Genomic DNA, 13,314 nt, shown 5'->3' with positions numbered 1-13,314 from the left:
ACTTTCATTGTGTTTCGGGTGTCTGTTTACACGACAACAGTGATCAGAGCCTCTGAAAATGTAACCTTTTGAAAACTGCTCCAAACGTGAAACTAAAACACTCGGAATCCTTTTCTATGGAAATGCGAGAAAATGTACTGTAAATAGTTATCCTGGTCCTGGTCCTGGTCCCAGTCCAGATTCTCCTGGTCCTGGTCCAGATTCTCCTGGTCCTATTTCAGATTCTCCTGGACTTGGTAGTTTTAGAGTTGACAGTCACCGTAATAACAGTCCAACTTGGTGTTCTGTCCATATGAGTGTCTCCCATTGTTAATGTTTAGAGTGTGTTGTTCTCTGCAGTGTGTGTGTGTGTGTGTGTGTGTGTGTGTGTGTGTGTGTGTGTGTGTGTGTGTGTGTGTGTGTGTGTGTGTGTGTGTGTGTGTGGGGGGGGGGGTTTCATTACTGAAACAAACAGCAGCGCCAACTAGTGGCCAGACATTGAATATACACCATTTTCGGTGTTTCTGCCGTTCCCATGTAAACATCAGAGTGTTGTCGTGTAAACATGACACTTTTCTGAAACGTTGTCGTGAAAATGGGTCCCAAGTTCAAAACCTCTCCTAACATAACATCATGTTATGAACGAGGACTGAACAGACACAGAATGAATGGGGAGAGAGTTAAAGAAAGAATAAACGAAGCAAACGATGCACCGCAAACGGCGAGGGATTTTACCCTGTCAAGAAAGCCAGTGGAGCTGCTCAGGCAGCGGCCTTTTCCCGCCATGTTCTCTGTTTTATTAGGGTCATGATTTCCCCACACAAAGTTTTAACTCCTTCAAGGAAATGTCAGACTCTTCCTTTCCGTGATCGATGCAGGTGTGATTAAAAGAAACAAGCAGCAGACTTGAGTTTCGCTCCATTCTCCGTCTCCCTCTTGTCTTCTCGCCTCCTCCGGCGATGTGAATACTGTCCATATTATTTGTTTATTGTTTTTTTTTTGTTTGTTTCTCTCTTGTTGTGGTCTGGTGTGTGAAATGATTTATTCTAGGTATTGACGCTGTTTTAAGTTTCTTGTATGTTTAAATTATTTGTTATTTTCTTCTCGGTTATCAAAAGCTGTGTTTCAGATGGAGCGTTGACGAGCCGCCTCGCCTCACACCCTCCAGGCGTTAGTCACATCCACAGCTCCGGGCTGTGTGTATATTCTATGTAATAAGAGTAATAATAATAAAAAAAGAAATCTTGGAGATTTATTTAAAGTATCCGCAGCTTCTCTGTGTTTTCTCTGCTGCTTAAGCAACTTGTACAATCTGTGGGAGGATTTGCGGCCGAAAGGGGACGTGCGTCAGCGTTTGGCCACGAAAGACAGACCAAGATATTACTGCTGGGGGGGAAAAAAAAAGTTACAACACAAACCGAGCTGCACACACACTCACACACACACGAGGCTGCGCTCACACATTGATGAGACAAAGGCACACAGAGATACCAACACACTTAATCCTCTCAAAGAAGAGTTAGAGATGGGGTGATGGACGGGAGGAGCGGCAGGGCGGCAGATGGCCAGAAAGACGTCAATCCTTTCGTTCTTCCCAGACAGCATCAGGGCGCCGCCGCGGCTTCCGAGCCGGCTGACGTGAGTCCAGGGTCCCCGCACGTCAGCAAGGGGGGCCGGGCCAGGTGGGGGCGAAGGTCAAACACAAGGTCTAGGTTTCGCTTTCCAGCACCGCGCTGATCTGAAACTTCGTCAGACTCACATCCGGCAAAGTTTTTTTTTTTTTTCCTCTCTTTTCCTGCTGATGAGGTTCGGGAGGCGGATGAAGCGTTAATCTGCACCGTGGCATGAGAGATCTGCCCCCCCGACACATGACAGGGGCAGATCACAGCAGCTGGGGGCTTTAATCACAGCTGCAGCAGCGAGGAGAGGGTGTGTGTGTGTGTGTGTGTGTGTGTGTGTGTGTGTGTGTGTGTGTGTGTGTGTGTGTGTGTGTGTGTGTGTGTGTGCGCGCGCGCGCCTGCCTATGAGCATGTCTGTACCTGTGTGTACATAAGTTTGTGTCTGCATGCATGCATTTGTGTGTGTTTCTATTTCTGTTGTGTGTGTGTGTGTGTGTGTGTGTGTGTGTGTGTGTGTGTGTGTGTGTGTGTGTGTGTGTGTTTCTCCACTTTACCACTCATTTCTTTCACTTCTTAAATCTTTCTGAAATTGAATGAAATCCATGAACCGGATCTCAGAAACGCAGAAACATCCTTCCACTTCTTCTCATTCGGAGCAGAACAAACAGAGAGCGCCTGGAGAAAACCCACAGCTGCACAGGGAGAACATGGAGCGCCTGTGTGGCCTTCGCTGCGCTTTCCCTTCTTTTTTTAAACCCCAGAACTGAAACCGTGAGCTTCTCTGGCCGCCGTGGAGCGAGTCGCCTCCGTCCTGAGGATGACAGATGCTGCAGCGGATGCTCCAGAGTCTTTTATGTCACATTACAGTAAATCAAGGCCCCGGCGGCGGCGGCGGGAGAGACAGCCGTGCAGGCCTGCTGCCTTTATTAAAAACCCGCTCTGACATCTAGAGGCGGCGGCGCTCCTCACAGGAAGCACGCTCACATTAGCTGCAGGTCGCCTCTGACTCACTGCGTTTCTCACATTTCACTTCTTTCTCCAGCGGAAGCACGTCCGTGTGCGGGGCAAGACGCCGCCTGCACGCCGCGTGACGCTTCCTCAAAGCTGTTTGGATTCCGGCTCACATCATCACATTCCCGCAGAGTCACGGCAGCCAGACTCATGAGGAAGGAATCCTCAAATCCGAGGCAGGAGAGCCGAAATATGACCTTTATGAAGCAAAGAGAGACGTACGCATGAAACACGACACCCGGAAAATGGTCTTTATTGACTGAAATTCCTACTTTTTTTTAAGTAAAACAGCAGTTAAATCTGAAGGAACCGGCCACATTTCTGTCAGCGCTGACAGTGTTTCTGCTCGTGAAGCTGATAACGGCACATTTCAGGACAGTCTCTTGGAATGTAATATAAACATTAATGTTTGCTCGTATTTATCTGCTGTTTCTCCTTACGCTGAGGCATCTGACCTCAAATAGCTTCAAACAGAATCAACTAATTAATTTTTTTTAATCTTTGGTTAATTTAACTGATGTTTCTCTTGAATTTCACTTCTATTTCTTTTCACCCGTTTCTAAAAATAACTTTTTTTTCTCTGTTGTTAGGATCTCTCACCATCAGGATCAAACACAGCTTCCTCAGAAACCCGGTTTCTCATTCAACGCTCAACATCTAAACTTTTTAATTATTACTTTTTTTTTGGAGCTGTAGAAAAATGTAGTTTGCTATTTTCACTTTGATAGCATAGATTTCTGCTGATTTAGCTTTGCTACCTGTTTAAGGTGGATCTGGCTATTTTTGCCTTATTTTAAGCCACTTGATCTATTTCAGTGACTTTTACTGGAGCTCTTTTCTTGCCTTTTCAGTCGTACCTACATGTCTATTAAATGTTCTACCTCCCTCAACTTGACCTGTGTGTCATTTCTCTGCAGATCTCGATCCTCCAGGTAAACCCGCGGTGGAGGTGAATGATTCTGTCCACGCTGGACGAAATGATTGATCACTGAGACCTAATCTGAACCCTACTCATCTCTGTCCTTCACAGCTTCCTCCACCTCCTCTGGCTGGACTCAGAATCTCTGTCAGACCAAACCAGAGGTCTAAAGTCTCAGAGGGTTCTGGAGCGACTCGAATGGGATCGAGGGGCGTCCTGATCAGACGAGCCTCCTCCACCGGCTCCTCTCAGGGTGGAGGAGCAGCAGCTTGGCTCATGACCACCGAACTCCTCACCGCCTCCTCCCTGCAGAGGAAACTGAGTCTTTCAGTTCATGACCCAGAGCTGCACCAGGATCAGAAGGATATGGACCAGGACCAGGACCAGGACCAGGACCAGGACCAGGACCAGGGGAGTATGCACCAGGACCAGGACCAGTAAAATATGATCCAAGGACAGGACCAGGAGAATCTGGATTAGGTGTCCTGACACTCTGGAGAAAACATTGTTCTTCTACTATTGATCTACTGAACATCCATCCATCCATCCATCCATCCATCCATCCTTCCATCTTCCACCGCTTATCCAGACCGGGTCGCGGGGGCAGCAGTCTCAGTAGAGATGCCCAGACTTCCTGTCCCCAGACTCTTCCTCCAGCTCTTCTGGGAGGATCCCAATGCGTTCCCAGGCCAGCCAAGAGACATAGTCTCTCCAGCGTGTCCTGGTTCTTCCCCGGGGTCTCCTCCTGGTGGGACATGCCCGGAACACCTCCTCAGGGAGGCGTCCAGGAGGCATCCTTAACAGATGCCCGAGCCTCCTCAGCTGGCTCCTCTCGATGTGGAGGAGTAGCGGCTCTACTCCGAGTTCCTCCCTGGTGACTGAGCTCCTCCCCCTGTCTCTAAGGGAGCGCCCAGCCCCCCTACGGAGGAAGCTCATTTCAGCCGCTTGTATCCAGGATCTTGTCCTTTCGGTCATGACCGAAAGCTCATGACCATCGGTGAGGGTGGGAACGCAGACTGACCGGTAAATCGAAAGCTTCGCCTTTCGGCTCAGCTCCTTCTTCACCACAACGGACCGATAAAACGACTGCATCACTGCAGCTGCTGCACCGATCCACCTGTCAATCCCACCTCCATCCGTCCCCCACTCGTGAACAAGACCCCAAGATACTTAAACTCCTCCACTTGGGCCAGAGTCTCTTCACCGACCTGGAGGGGGCAAGCCACCTTCTTCCGGTCGAGGACCATGGCCCCGAATTTGGAGGTGCTGATCCTCATCCCTGTCGCTTCACACTCGGCTGTGAACCGCCCCAGTGCATGATGGTCCAGGTTCAATGGAGCAAACAGGACAACATCATCTGCAAAAAGCAGAGATGAAATCCTGTGGTCCCCGAACCGGACCCCCTCCAACTCCTGGCTGCACCTAGAAGTTCTGTAGCCAGGGGCCGGAGGGGATCCAGTTTGGGGACCACAGGATTTCATCAACTGAACAAGAGCAGAACTATTTCTCACTACAGCAGCAGGGCCAGACGGAATGTCACGTTTTCAAAAAGTTGTCGTCTCACCATGCAACTTTTCTGAAGCTAAAACTCAAAAAACAAAAATAACGTACGTTGACCTGAAACATTGAGTAAACTGGACCGAAAAGGAAGCCCGAGCCCAGCTTCTGCCCCCTCACCACCTCCGGCTCTGACCGGTCCTGTAATCCCTCCATGACTTCAAGGAGTCTGATGGGACAGCCGACCCCCAGAGTTCCGACCTCCACGCCGTGACAGAAATGTCACCGCGCCGTCCCGCGGCTGACATGCGATCAGGTTCCGCCGTGCGCCTCCTCCCAGCCGGATCCGTTACACTGTGTAACTCTGTAAGACACAAACTGGCTCCGGACCAGCGACGTGAACCCTGTCGGCACCAGCGCCGTCCCATCAGCCACCTCTTTGTTTCTCTCGTCGGCTTGAGATTGCAGCGCCGCATTTCTGCCATAACTCCCACAAGTAGCCCGGCACTCGCTGCGTGTTTCGCCGCCGCAGAAACAAACAAGGGATTTATCAGCTATGAATGTTTCACATCACAGAAATGTGCAGTGAGCAGACGTCAAGTGTGCAGCACTTCAAGTTACACCGCTAAAAACATCAGCACACGGTCATGGCAGACTGAGATTCTTCTCTTTATGACATCTCATTTATTTCTGGAGTCAAAGTTGCTCCGGTTTCTCTCGTAAAATGATCATTTTTACATTTAAGACTTGTATTTCTAACTGCATTCACATGCCAGATATCCAACTCCGCTTCCCACAAACACATATCCCAGAAAACATATATATTCTTTATTTAAAGAGTGTCTTTCAGATCCATCACATAGTCCTCTGTCCAGCTGGAAAGGTGTTTAATCACATGTAGAGTGGTAATTTATTTAAACCTGCTTCCAGGTTTCTCCAATCAGTTACCCAAAAAAATTTAAATAGCATGATCACATGTGGCTGAATTTATGACTCTTATCATTTCTTCGATGAATTACAGGCAAAGAAAAACTGTTGCTGCGTATCTCTTCAGCCTCGGGGAAGAATGAGGTCCTCCCAAACTGTGAGACACTTCTGAAGAAGTTCGGATAAACTGGCGAGTATATTCAATCTGAGATGGACAAGGAAGATTTTGAGGGATCTGGAAACTTTCCCAGGTCGGTCGAAGAGTTCTGTCCATTTGTTGGGACATTTACTGAAAGTCAAATAAAAATGCACAGAAGCCTCAAACTGTCCAGTTCCCGTCTCCGCCTGTCCAGAGCCGACGCCGTGGTGTCCTGCCTCGTTCCTCCCCGACCCTGACGTCTCAGCGTCTTGGCTGCCGGCCATCCGTCAGACCTGCGTGACCAGAGGTTCTCTGAGGTAGAAGTTCAGTCCTCTCAGGTCTCCCGTCGCCTGTCCGGCGCAAAGCCCGGCCAGAAGAGTCCCGTTCAGCGGAGGGCAGATCGCCCTCTTGTCCCCGTACAGAGGCAGGCAGTCCCCCGTGTATTCGGGCACCTCCTCCGACCCGTCCTCGTCGTCCTCCTCCTCGTCGTCCTCGCCGTCCTTTTCCCACACGGACGTGGCGACGTGGTGGTACTCCTTGGTGTCCTCGCACTCCATCTCGCGGTGGTAGAAGTAGCTGAAGTTGGACACGATGACGGGCACCGGCAGGGAGATGGTGAGCACGCCGGCGATGGCGCACATGGAGCCCACCAGCTTCCCCACGACCGTCACCGGACACATGTCGCCGTAGCCCACCGTGGTCATGGTCACCACCGCCCACCAGAAGGACTCGGGGATGCTTGAGAAGTAGCTCTCGGCGTTGTCCACCTCCGCAAAGTAGACGGCGCTGGAGAACAAAATGACGCCAATGAAGAGGAAGAAGATGAGCAGGGCAAGCTCTCGCAGGCTGGCCTTCAGCGTCTGGCCCAGGATCTGCAGACCCTTGGAGTGGCGGGAGAGCTTGAAGATCCTGAAGACCCTGACCAGCCTGATGACCCTGATCAGAGCCAGGGACACGGACGGCTGCGTGCCCTTGTCCTTGGCCAGCTCCGTGCCCAGCGTGACGAAGTACGGCATGATGGCCAGGAAGTCGATGATGTTCATGATGTCCTTGAAGAAGTGCAGCTTGCTGGGGGCGGAGATGAAGCGCATGACCAGCTCGAAGGAGAACCAGCAGATGCAGATGGTCTCCACGATGAAGAACGGGTCCTGGAAGGGCGTGAACCCCGGCGGGATGGTGATGGTTTCGTTGGGGATGCTGGGGTGAGGTATGGTGGTGTATTGCTGCAAGACAAAGAGGAATGCTCAGAAACACGAGGAGCGCAATTCTCCATCTTGCTTCGCCCACAAGAAGAGAAAAGCCCAGACGCCCCCTAAGCAGGTCTCCTGAGGAGACCCGGACCTGCTCCAGGCCAAACCAGACCCTCAGATCAGAGCAGCTCTGTCCTGGTCCCTTCATCTGCAGATGTCTGTGGCTGCAGGTGTCGGTTTTTCTAATCACGTGTTGGCAAACATGCTGTTGTACCACCAACACTGACACCTGAAATCCTGAATTCGGTGCCAACTTGTGGAGAAACCGTACTGCGATCTGTGTGTTTATGGGCTGGAAGGAGAAATGTGAGCATAAAGGGGAAAGGCGGCGCGGCGTGTAAACAGCTCCATGGTGACCATGTTTATCGCAGTGTAAACAGAGTGAAAACAAGGACGGCGTAAACACCAAGGGGTCAACCGAGAAGAAGCGATTATCGTGAAAGTTTGTCCTCAGCACATTCGAAGCATGACATCTGTCATCGCCGTGGACGCGTGATACTGTGCTAACTTTCCCCCGCTCTCCGTTTACGCTGCAGTTTTTCTCCCCTCTTAGCAGACTTTTATATAAATCAGTTTCTCTATATTTAAACGCACAAAAAAAACATTAAGCTCATGTGGCAGCGGGTCGTCTTACAGGCATGTGACACTTCGTTTAACCCAGCTGCTGGTCTTCTTCTTTTTTTTTTTTTTTTTCTGGGAAGCAGGTTTGAAATAACTGGGCGTTAGGGTCTTTTAACAAGTTAGATAAAGTTACCCAGAGTGTTTTGATGGCCCTGCTGCACATATTGTCCTCCACACTGTGTATTTATACACTTAATGAGCTACACCTGGCCAAACCGAGGCACTTTGAAGCAACCGTCCAGGTTAGGAAGTCCACGGCAACAAAGAGGCGATAGCTGAGCTTTGTGAGTTTGCAGGATGTGTTTTCTTGTGATTTTTGTGGAAGTTTTTCTCTGAAATGAAAGAATCGCACAGATGAATTTCCTTCTCTTCAGCAGGACAGTTTGACACCTGGTGGACTGAGGATTTACAGCGGCGCTGTTGTATTGGATTACATTAATTTTAGCTGAAAGGGCCCAATAAACTGGAAACTGACCACATGCTTTCATGTTGGTCCTTTTCCATTAACCTCCACCATCTGCTTCTTTACATCCAGTCCAAGACACGTTTTAAGTGAAAGCGAATCATGGATTAGAGTTTTAAAATCTCTCCTTTTTCACTGAAATGTGGTTTAAAAGATCAGGAAGCCACCCTGCTGGACGTGGAATAGCTGGAGCGACATCAGTGGATCCAGACTGAAACCTGAAACGTTTCCACGTCTGAGGAAAGTTTGGTTTTAGGATTCTCCGTCTGGCCGTGCACGGGGGATCCTGTCCAAGAAGTCAGAGTTTAACAGTATTTCTCATGTGTACTGTATTGTGTGTATACTGTGTACTACTAGCCGCTCTTTGCTGCTGTTTGTTGCCTGAATCTCACGGTTTGTCCTCCTCTGCATTCTGATTCTCCTGAAATCTCAGTGTCCGAGCTCCCGGCGCCGGTCCCAGGCTAATTTAACTTTGTGCCGGTCATCAGAAAAGCTGATCCGCCGCCGTCTTTTCCGAGCCGTTTCAGTGCGTAGCCCATGAGTCACGGCGTTTATTAATACGGGCATCGGTTTGTGTGTTGATGCGCTCTCAGGGCTGTCCGGCCTCTATATATAGACCTTTAGGTCTCCGAGGGGTAACGTGAGACCGGTCCGTCTCCTTGCCCTGCCTTCACACTCACTTCCAAGTGCGTCCACTCTCTCTGTCATCTCGTGACTTTTGATACGTCCACCTCGTCTAAATGTGCTTTCTGGCTCAGGATGGCGGGAGGCGATTCCCACAACCCCGAGCCTCCATCCCGGCACCTCTTCCCCTCAGTGGCTCCCGTCTCCTCTGCCGCTCTCGTCCCCGTCGTCATTCCTTCCCCTCGTTCTGAGTGGATCGGATTTAACGACAAGTCCAAAATAATCCCAGGAAAATAACCTGGCCCTCACCTTCCCTGCCTGCGGTCTTTCCTCAGCGACGCCCGGAGCTTCTCCTCGGTGTCGTCGGAGGAGATGAAGACGTTTTGGTCTTGTGCCGCTCGGCGCCACCTGTCACCACCCGTTGAGCCTCCGTGTTCACCTCGTCACTACGTTCCCACGGTGTTTACCGCCTGCCGCCTCCCTGCTGCTTCCTTCATGCACTCTACAGGACGGTCGAGTCATTTGCCTGGATTTCTCTTTCACTGAACTTCTTTCTTTTAAACCCTCTTTAATTTCTAAAATGGGGCCTGCCAGCTTTAAAACTACCGAGTCCAGGAGAATATAGACTCCATGTCTCAGAGCGTCATTGTGGTTTAAACAGACACCAAAGCACAACTAAAGTTTTCAGTTTTCTGAATGAAACGTTACTCCTGAAGGCAGTAGGGTACCTTGCCTGGCAGTGGGACGTAGTGGCTGGTCGTCTATGCCAGCGCCTGGATGTGACTGCCATTGTGAAACCTGCTGAAGTGTTAGGATGTGGTGGATATTCCTCAGACCCGTACTGATCTGCCTCTGCAGCTGCAGCATCCTCACCTCTCGCCGCTCCTTCTCCATCCTGAAGTCCGGCAGAGTCTCCAGGCAGAAGATCAGGATGGAGATGACGATGACCATGACGCTGATGATGGCGATGATCCGAGCGCCGCCGGACGACTCGGGGAACTCGAACAGCATCCAGATGCGCTGCTGCCACTTCTCGGTGGGCAGGGGCCTCTCCTCCTCCTTGGCGAAGCCCTCATCCGCCTTGAAGCGCTCGATGATCTCCTCGCCCAGCTCGTAGAAGCGCAGCTCCTCCAGGAACATGTCCAGCGGGATGTTGGCTGGTCTCCGCAGCCGCCCGCCGGACTGGTAGAAGTAGAGGATGGCGTCGAAACAGACGCGGTTCCGGTCCAGGAAGAGCTCGTTGCGCAGCGGGTCGAAGTAGCGCAGGCGGCGCCGGGGGTCGCCCAGCAGCGAGTCGGGGAACTGGGCCAGCGTGCGGAGCTGCGTCTCGTAGCGCATCCCGGACACGTTGATGGCCAGACGCTCCGTCAGCGCCCAGCCGCTGCGCCACAGCCGCCGGTTCTGCCGCCGCCGCTCCTTCCCCTCGCCCTCCTTCTCCAGCTTGTCTTTGGTCTGCTTGTCTTCGTCCTCCACCTCCTCCTTCTTCTCGCCTCCTTCTCCTCCTCCTTTGTCCTGATTGTCCATCTCTCAGCTACGCTGGACTTCAGTCGTCTCCTAGTCTTTTCTGTAGGAGAGAAATCAAAGTTGGAGTCAAACTTTACAAACAAGGATACAGAATCAAACCAAACAGCTCTCGTTGAGTCGTTGGTCGGAGCCACCGACCAACACAACGTTTAGAAAACGTTCTGACTCCACGGTCGAGTAAATTAGAGAAACCGAAACTGTCTGGAAACTCTCGGCGTCCGTCTAAATGCAGAAGGCCGAAATGCTGCTGCCATAAACAGTTCATCTGCTCATGTATATAAACAATAAACTTATTTAGGTTTTTTTTTATAATTCTGACATGCCACACACACTTATACACAAGTCAAATTTACTCAAACCTTCTCCAATATCCAATCATCAAATGTTAGGATCATCCTTCTTCCACAACCCCATGTACTGAAACAATCTATAGTTTTGTATCTACATACAGTCAGAATATCATTCCAGCAGAACGCTGTGATCCTCAGTCGTACCTGGAGCCGTCGGCTCCTCTCACCTGCCTGCAGCCTAGTGCCACCTCCTGCTGGGAGCGATCATGGTTCTGCTGCTGCGCCTCCACCTCCAGGTGTCCTCCGTCTGCTGCGCCCCGCGGCTCGGGTCCCTCATCTGGACGCCCGGCCCGGCTCTGCTGCTGGTCTCCTGTCGGTATGAGGAGGAGGAGGAGGAGGAGGAGGAGGAGGGGGTGGCAGTGCGGCTCCTTCAGGGGCCGTTGTGGTGTTAATCTGCAGCGCCGGAGTGAAGTGAAGATAGTTAAGCTTGTTTGTAGGTCACTCTCACTGTCTTCACCCCCCTCGGGGAATGCTGCGGGGCTGAAATTCAACCCCGCACGCCCTGCCGTGCTCCGGCAGCCCCGCTGCCTCTCCTGCCCCCTTCACCTGCCTCCCCCGCCCCGAAAGGTCACCGCCTTAACCTCGCACTCTCTCTTAAATATACTGTGCATGTTTGCACGCTCATGCGCTCGCAGGACAAAACTTTACCGTCAGGAATGAAGGAAGACGGTGGAAACCTGTCACCGAGAGCACAAAGAGAACAGAACAGAGCAGAAATGCTCTGATAGTCCAGAGGGAAAGTCTGAAAAATCCCAAAACCAGCAGATGTGGCTGCCATGCGTGGCACTCTGTCCACCCACTGGAAGCAGTTTGGACTTCTGAGCCTTGCTCAAGGACACTTCAACACAAACATCTTGAGTGCAGGATTCAGCAGGATGAATGACGGCTGCATTTCCCAGATTCACTTTTCCTAATTTATCTTCGACAGGACACTCTGAACCAGAATAATCAACAGAATATGAACCGGTGTGAAAAAACCTTCCCCGACATCCGAGCAGCGGGTTTAATATTAAACGTATTGCCGGACGTCTGCGGTTATTTTGGTCTGATCACGAACTCGCTGGGGGATCTCAGCGTGCCTGCTCCTGTTTGTGTCGAATCAAACAGCAATTCCCAGAAGAGACGCCTGCACAATTCCAAGTCGATGACAGCTTTTTCAAACTTTAGATTGATAAACTACTCAGAGGAAATTTGTAGGAATACCCCCCCCCCCCCCCCTTTTTTTCTTTGCTGTTGGTGGAAATGATTAGAAAACAGTTAAAAACAGTTAACAACCAACACTAAATGAAATAAAATAAAGTCCTTATCAGAGTGACTGAAAGCACTTCATCAGCAGACTCGATAAACATGCAATGTAATAGAACAGAAATACTCTGTAATCCCAGTGAAACTCTTATAAAAAGCCAACTTGTTGCTGCCATCCAGGAGCAGTTTGGGGTTAATTTTCTTGCTCAAGGACACTTCCCCATGTGGACAGGGGAAGCTGGGGAATTGACCCTGCAATAAGCACCCTGATAACTGAGCCACTGCCTCTCAGAGCTGCAGAGCTGCAGATACGTGCTCACGGGGCATCCAAAAAAATTAACTTTGCTATTTAGCTAGCTTTAAAGTTGACCAAAGTTACACAAATGTAGTCTGTTCTGTCTTACAAATGTCTCCACATGGAAAAAAAAAATCTCTGAAGTTGAAACAGTGCTGATTGCTGGTGTCTGATTATATAATGGGAAAAATATTTAACTTGTTTTGTGCTTTATTTGCAAGTAAACTTGGGGTTTGGTGTTTTTGCTCACTGACCCGTCAACATATAGACAGGGAGAGAGGGGAGATTGAACCTGCAACATTGACACCAGTTCTCCCCACTGCTGCACAGCCACCCCTCATACAGTATGATGTGGGAAGAAAACAATTGCTGAATCAGTTTACTTATCTCATCAATGATTGTTTCAAAATTACTGGAGATACCGATGAGTACCACCCGTTATACTCAGTAAATTCAGTTGTCAAATGTCATAAAACTTTAATTCTGTTCAAAAAAATACTTTGGAAGGCGTTTTTGTGTAAGTGTTCTAATTTCCCATTGCCGGGACAGCACGTGAAGGCAGCAGAGCAAACTGCAGGTGAACTTTGATCTTCTTCAAACGCACCGCGGAGAGGCGCTCTGGGTTGCCAGGTCGGACGGTTTCCCGCTCATTTCGGTTTATTTGGAGCTTGTTGGACAGGATGGGGGGGGGGGGGGTTAAACAGTGGTCTGTTTTTCAGAACTTTGGACAGTTTTTTTTTTTTTTTTTTTGCAAAATGTTCCAAGGGAACGTGATATTTGTAACAAAAAAAAAAAAAAAGAAAAAAAAAAAGAAAATTCTGTCTCCTCTCATCGTTTGGAAATGATGTTAA

The 13,314-nt window shown here is 50.1% G+C and overlaps 1 protein-coding gene across 2 annotated transcripts; it reads right to left on the bottom strand.

Moving 5' to 3' along the window:
• Positions 1-5,721: 5,721 nt before the first annotated feature.
• kcna7 (potassium voltage-gated channel, shaker-related subfamily, member 7) lies at positions 5,722-11,291 on the bottom strand. 2 transcript variants are annotated; one of them, XM_030089572.1, is made up of 3 exons: positions 11,068-11,291; positions 9,923-10,613; positions 5,722-7,314 (listed from the first exon to the last, which is right to left on the bottom strand). In XM_030089572.1, exons 2-3 carry the CDS (start codon positions 10,571-10,573, stop codon positions 6,379-6,381), a joined length of 1,587 nt encoding a protein of 528 aa, XP_029945432.1. In that variant the 5' UTR covers positions 10,574-10,613; positions 11,068-11,291; the 3' UTR covers positions 5,722-6,378. The 2 variants fall into 2 exon arrangements, with proteins under 2 accessions (XP_029945432.1, XP_029945433.1); XM_030089573.1 differs by having other exon boundaries at positions 11,091-11,291.
• Positions 11,292-13,314: the final 2,023 nt, after the last annotated feature.

This window comes from Salarias fasciatus, chromosome 4 (assembly GCF_902148845.1).
Source record: "Salarias fasciatus chromosome 4, fSalaFa1.1, whole genome shotgun sequence".
NCBI classification, from domain to species: Eukaryota; Metazoa; Chordata; class Actinopteri; order Blenniiformes; family Blenniidae; genus Salarias; species Salarias fasciatus.
The sequence above is the reverse complement of the archived record's forward strand: the minus strand, read 5'-3'. Positions and strand labels throughout refer to the sequence as shown.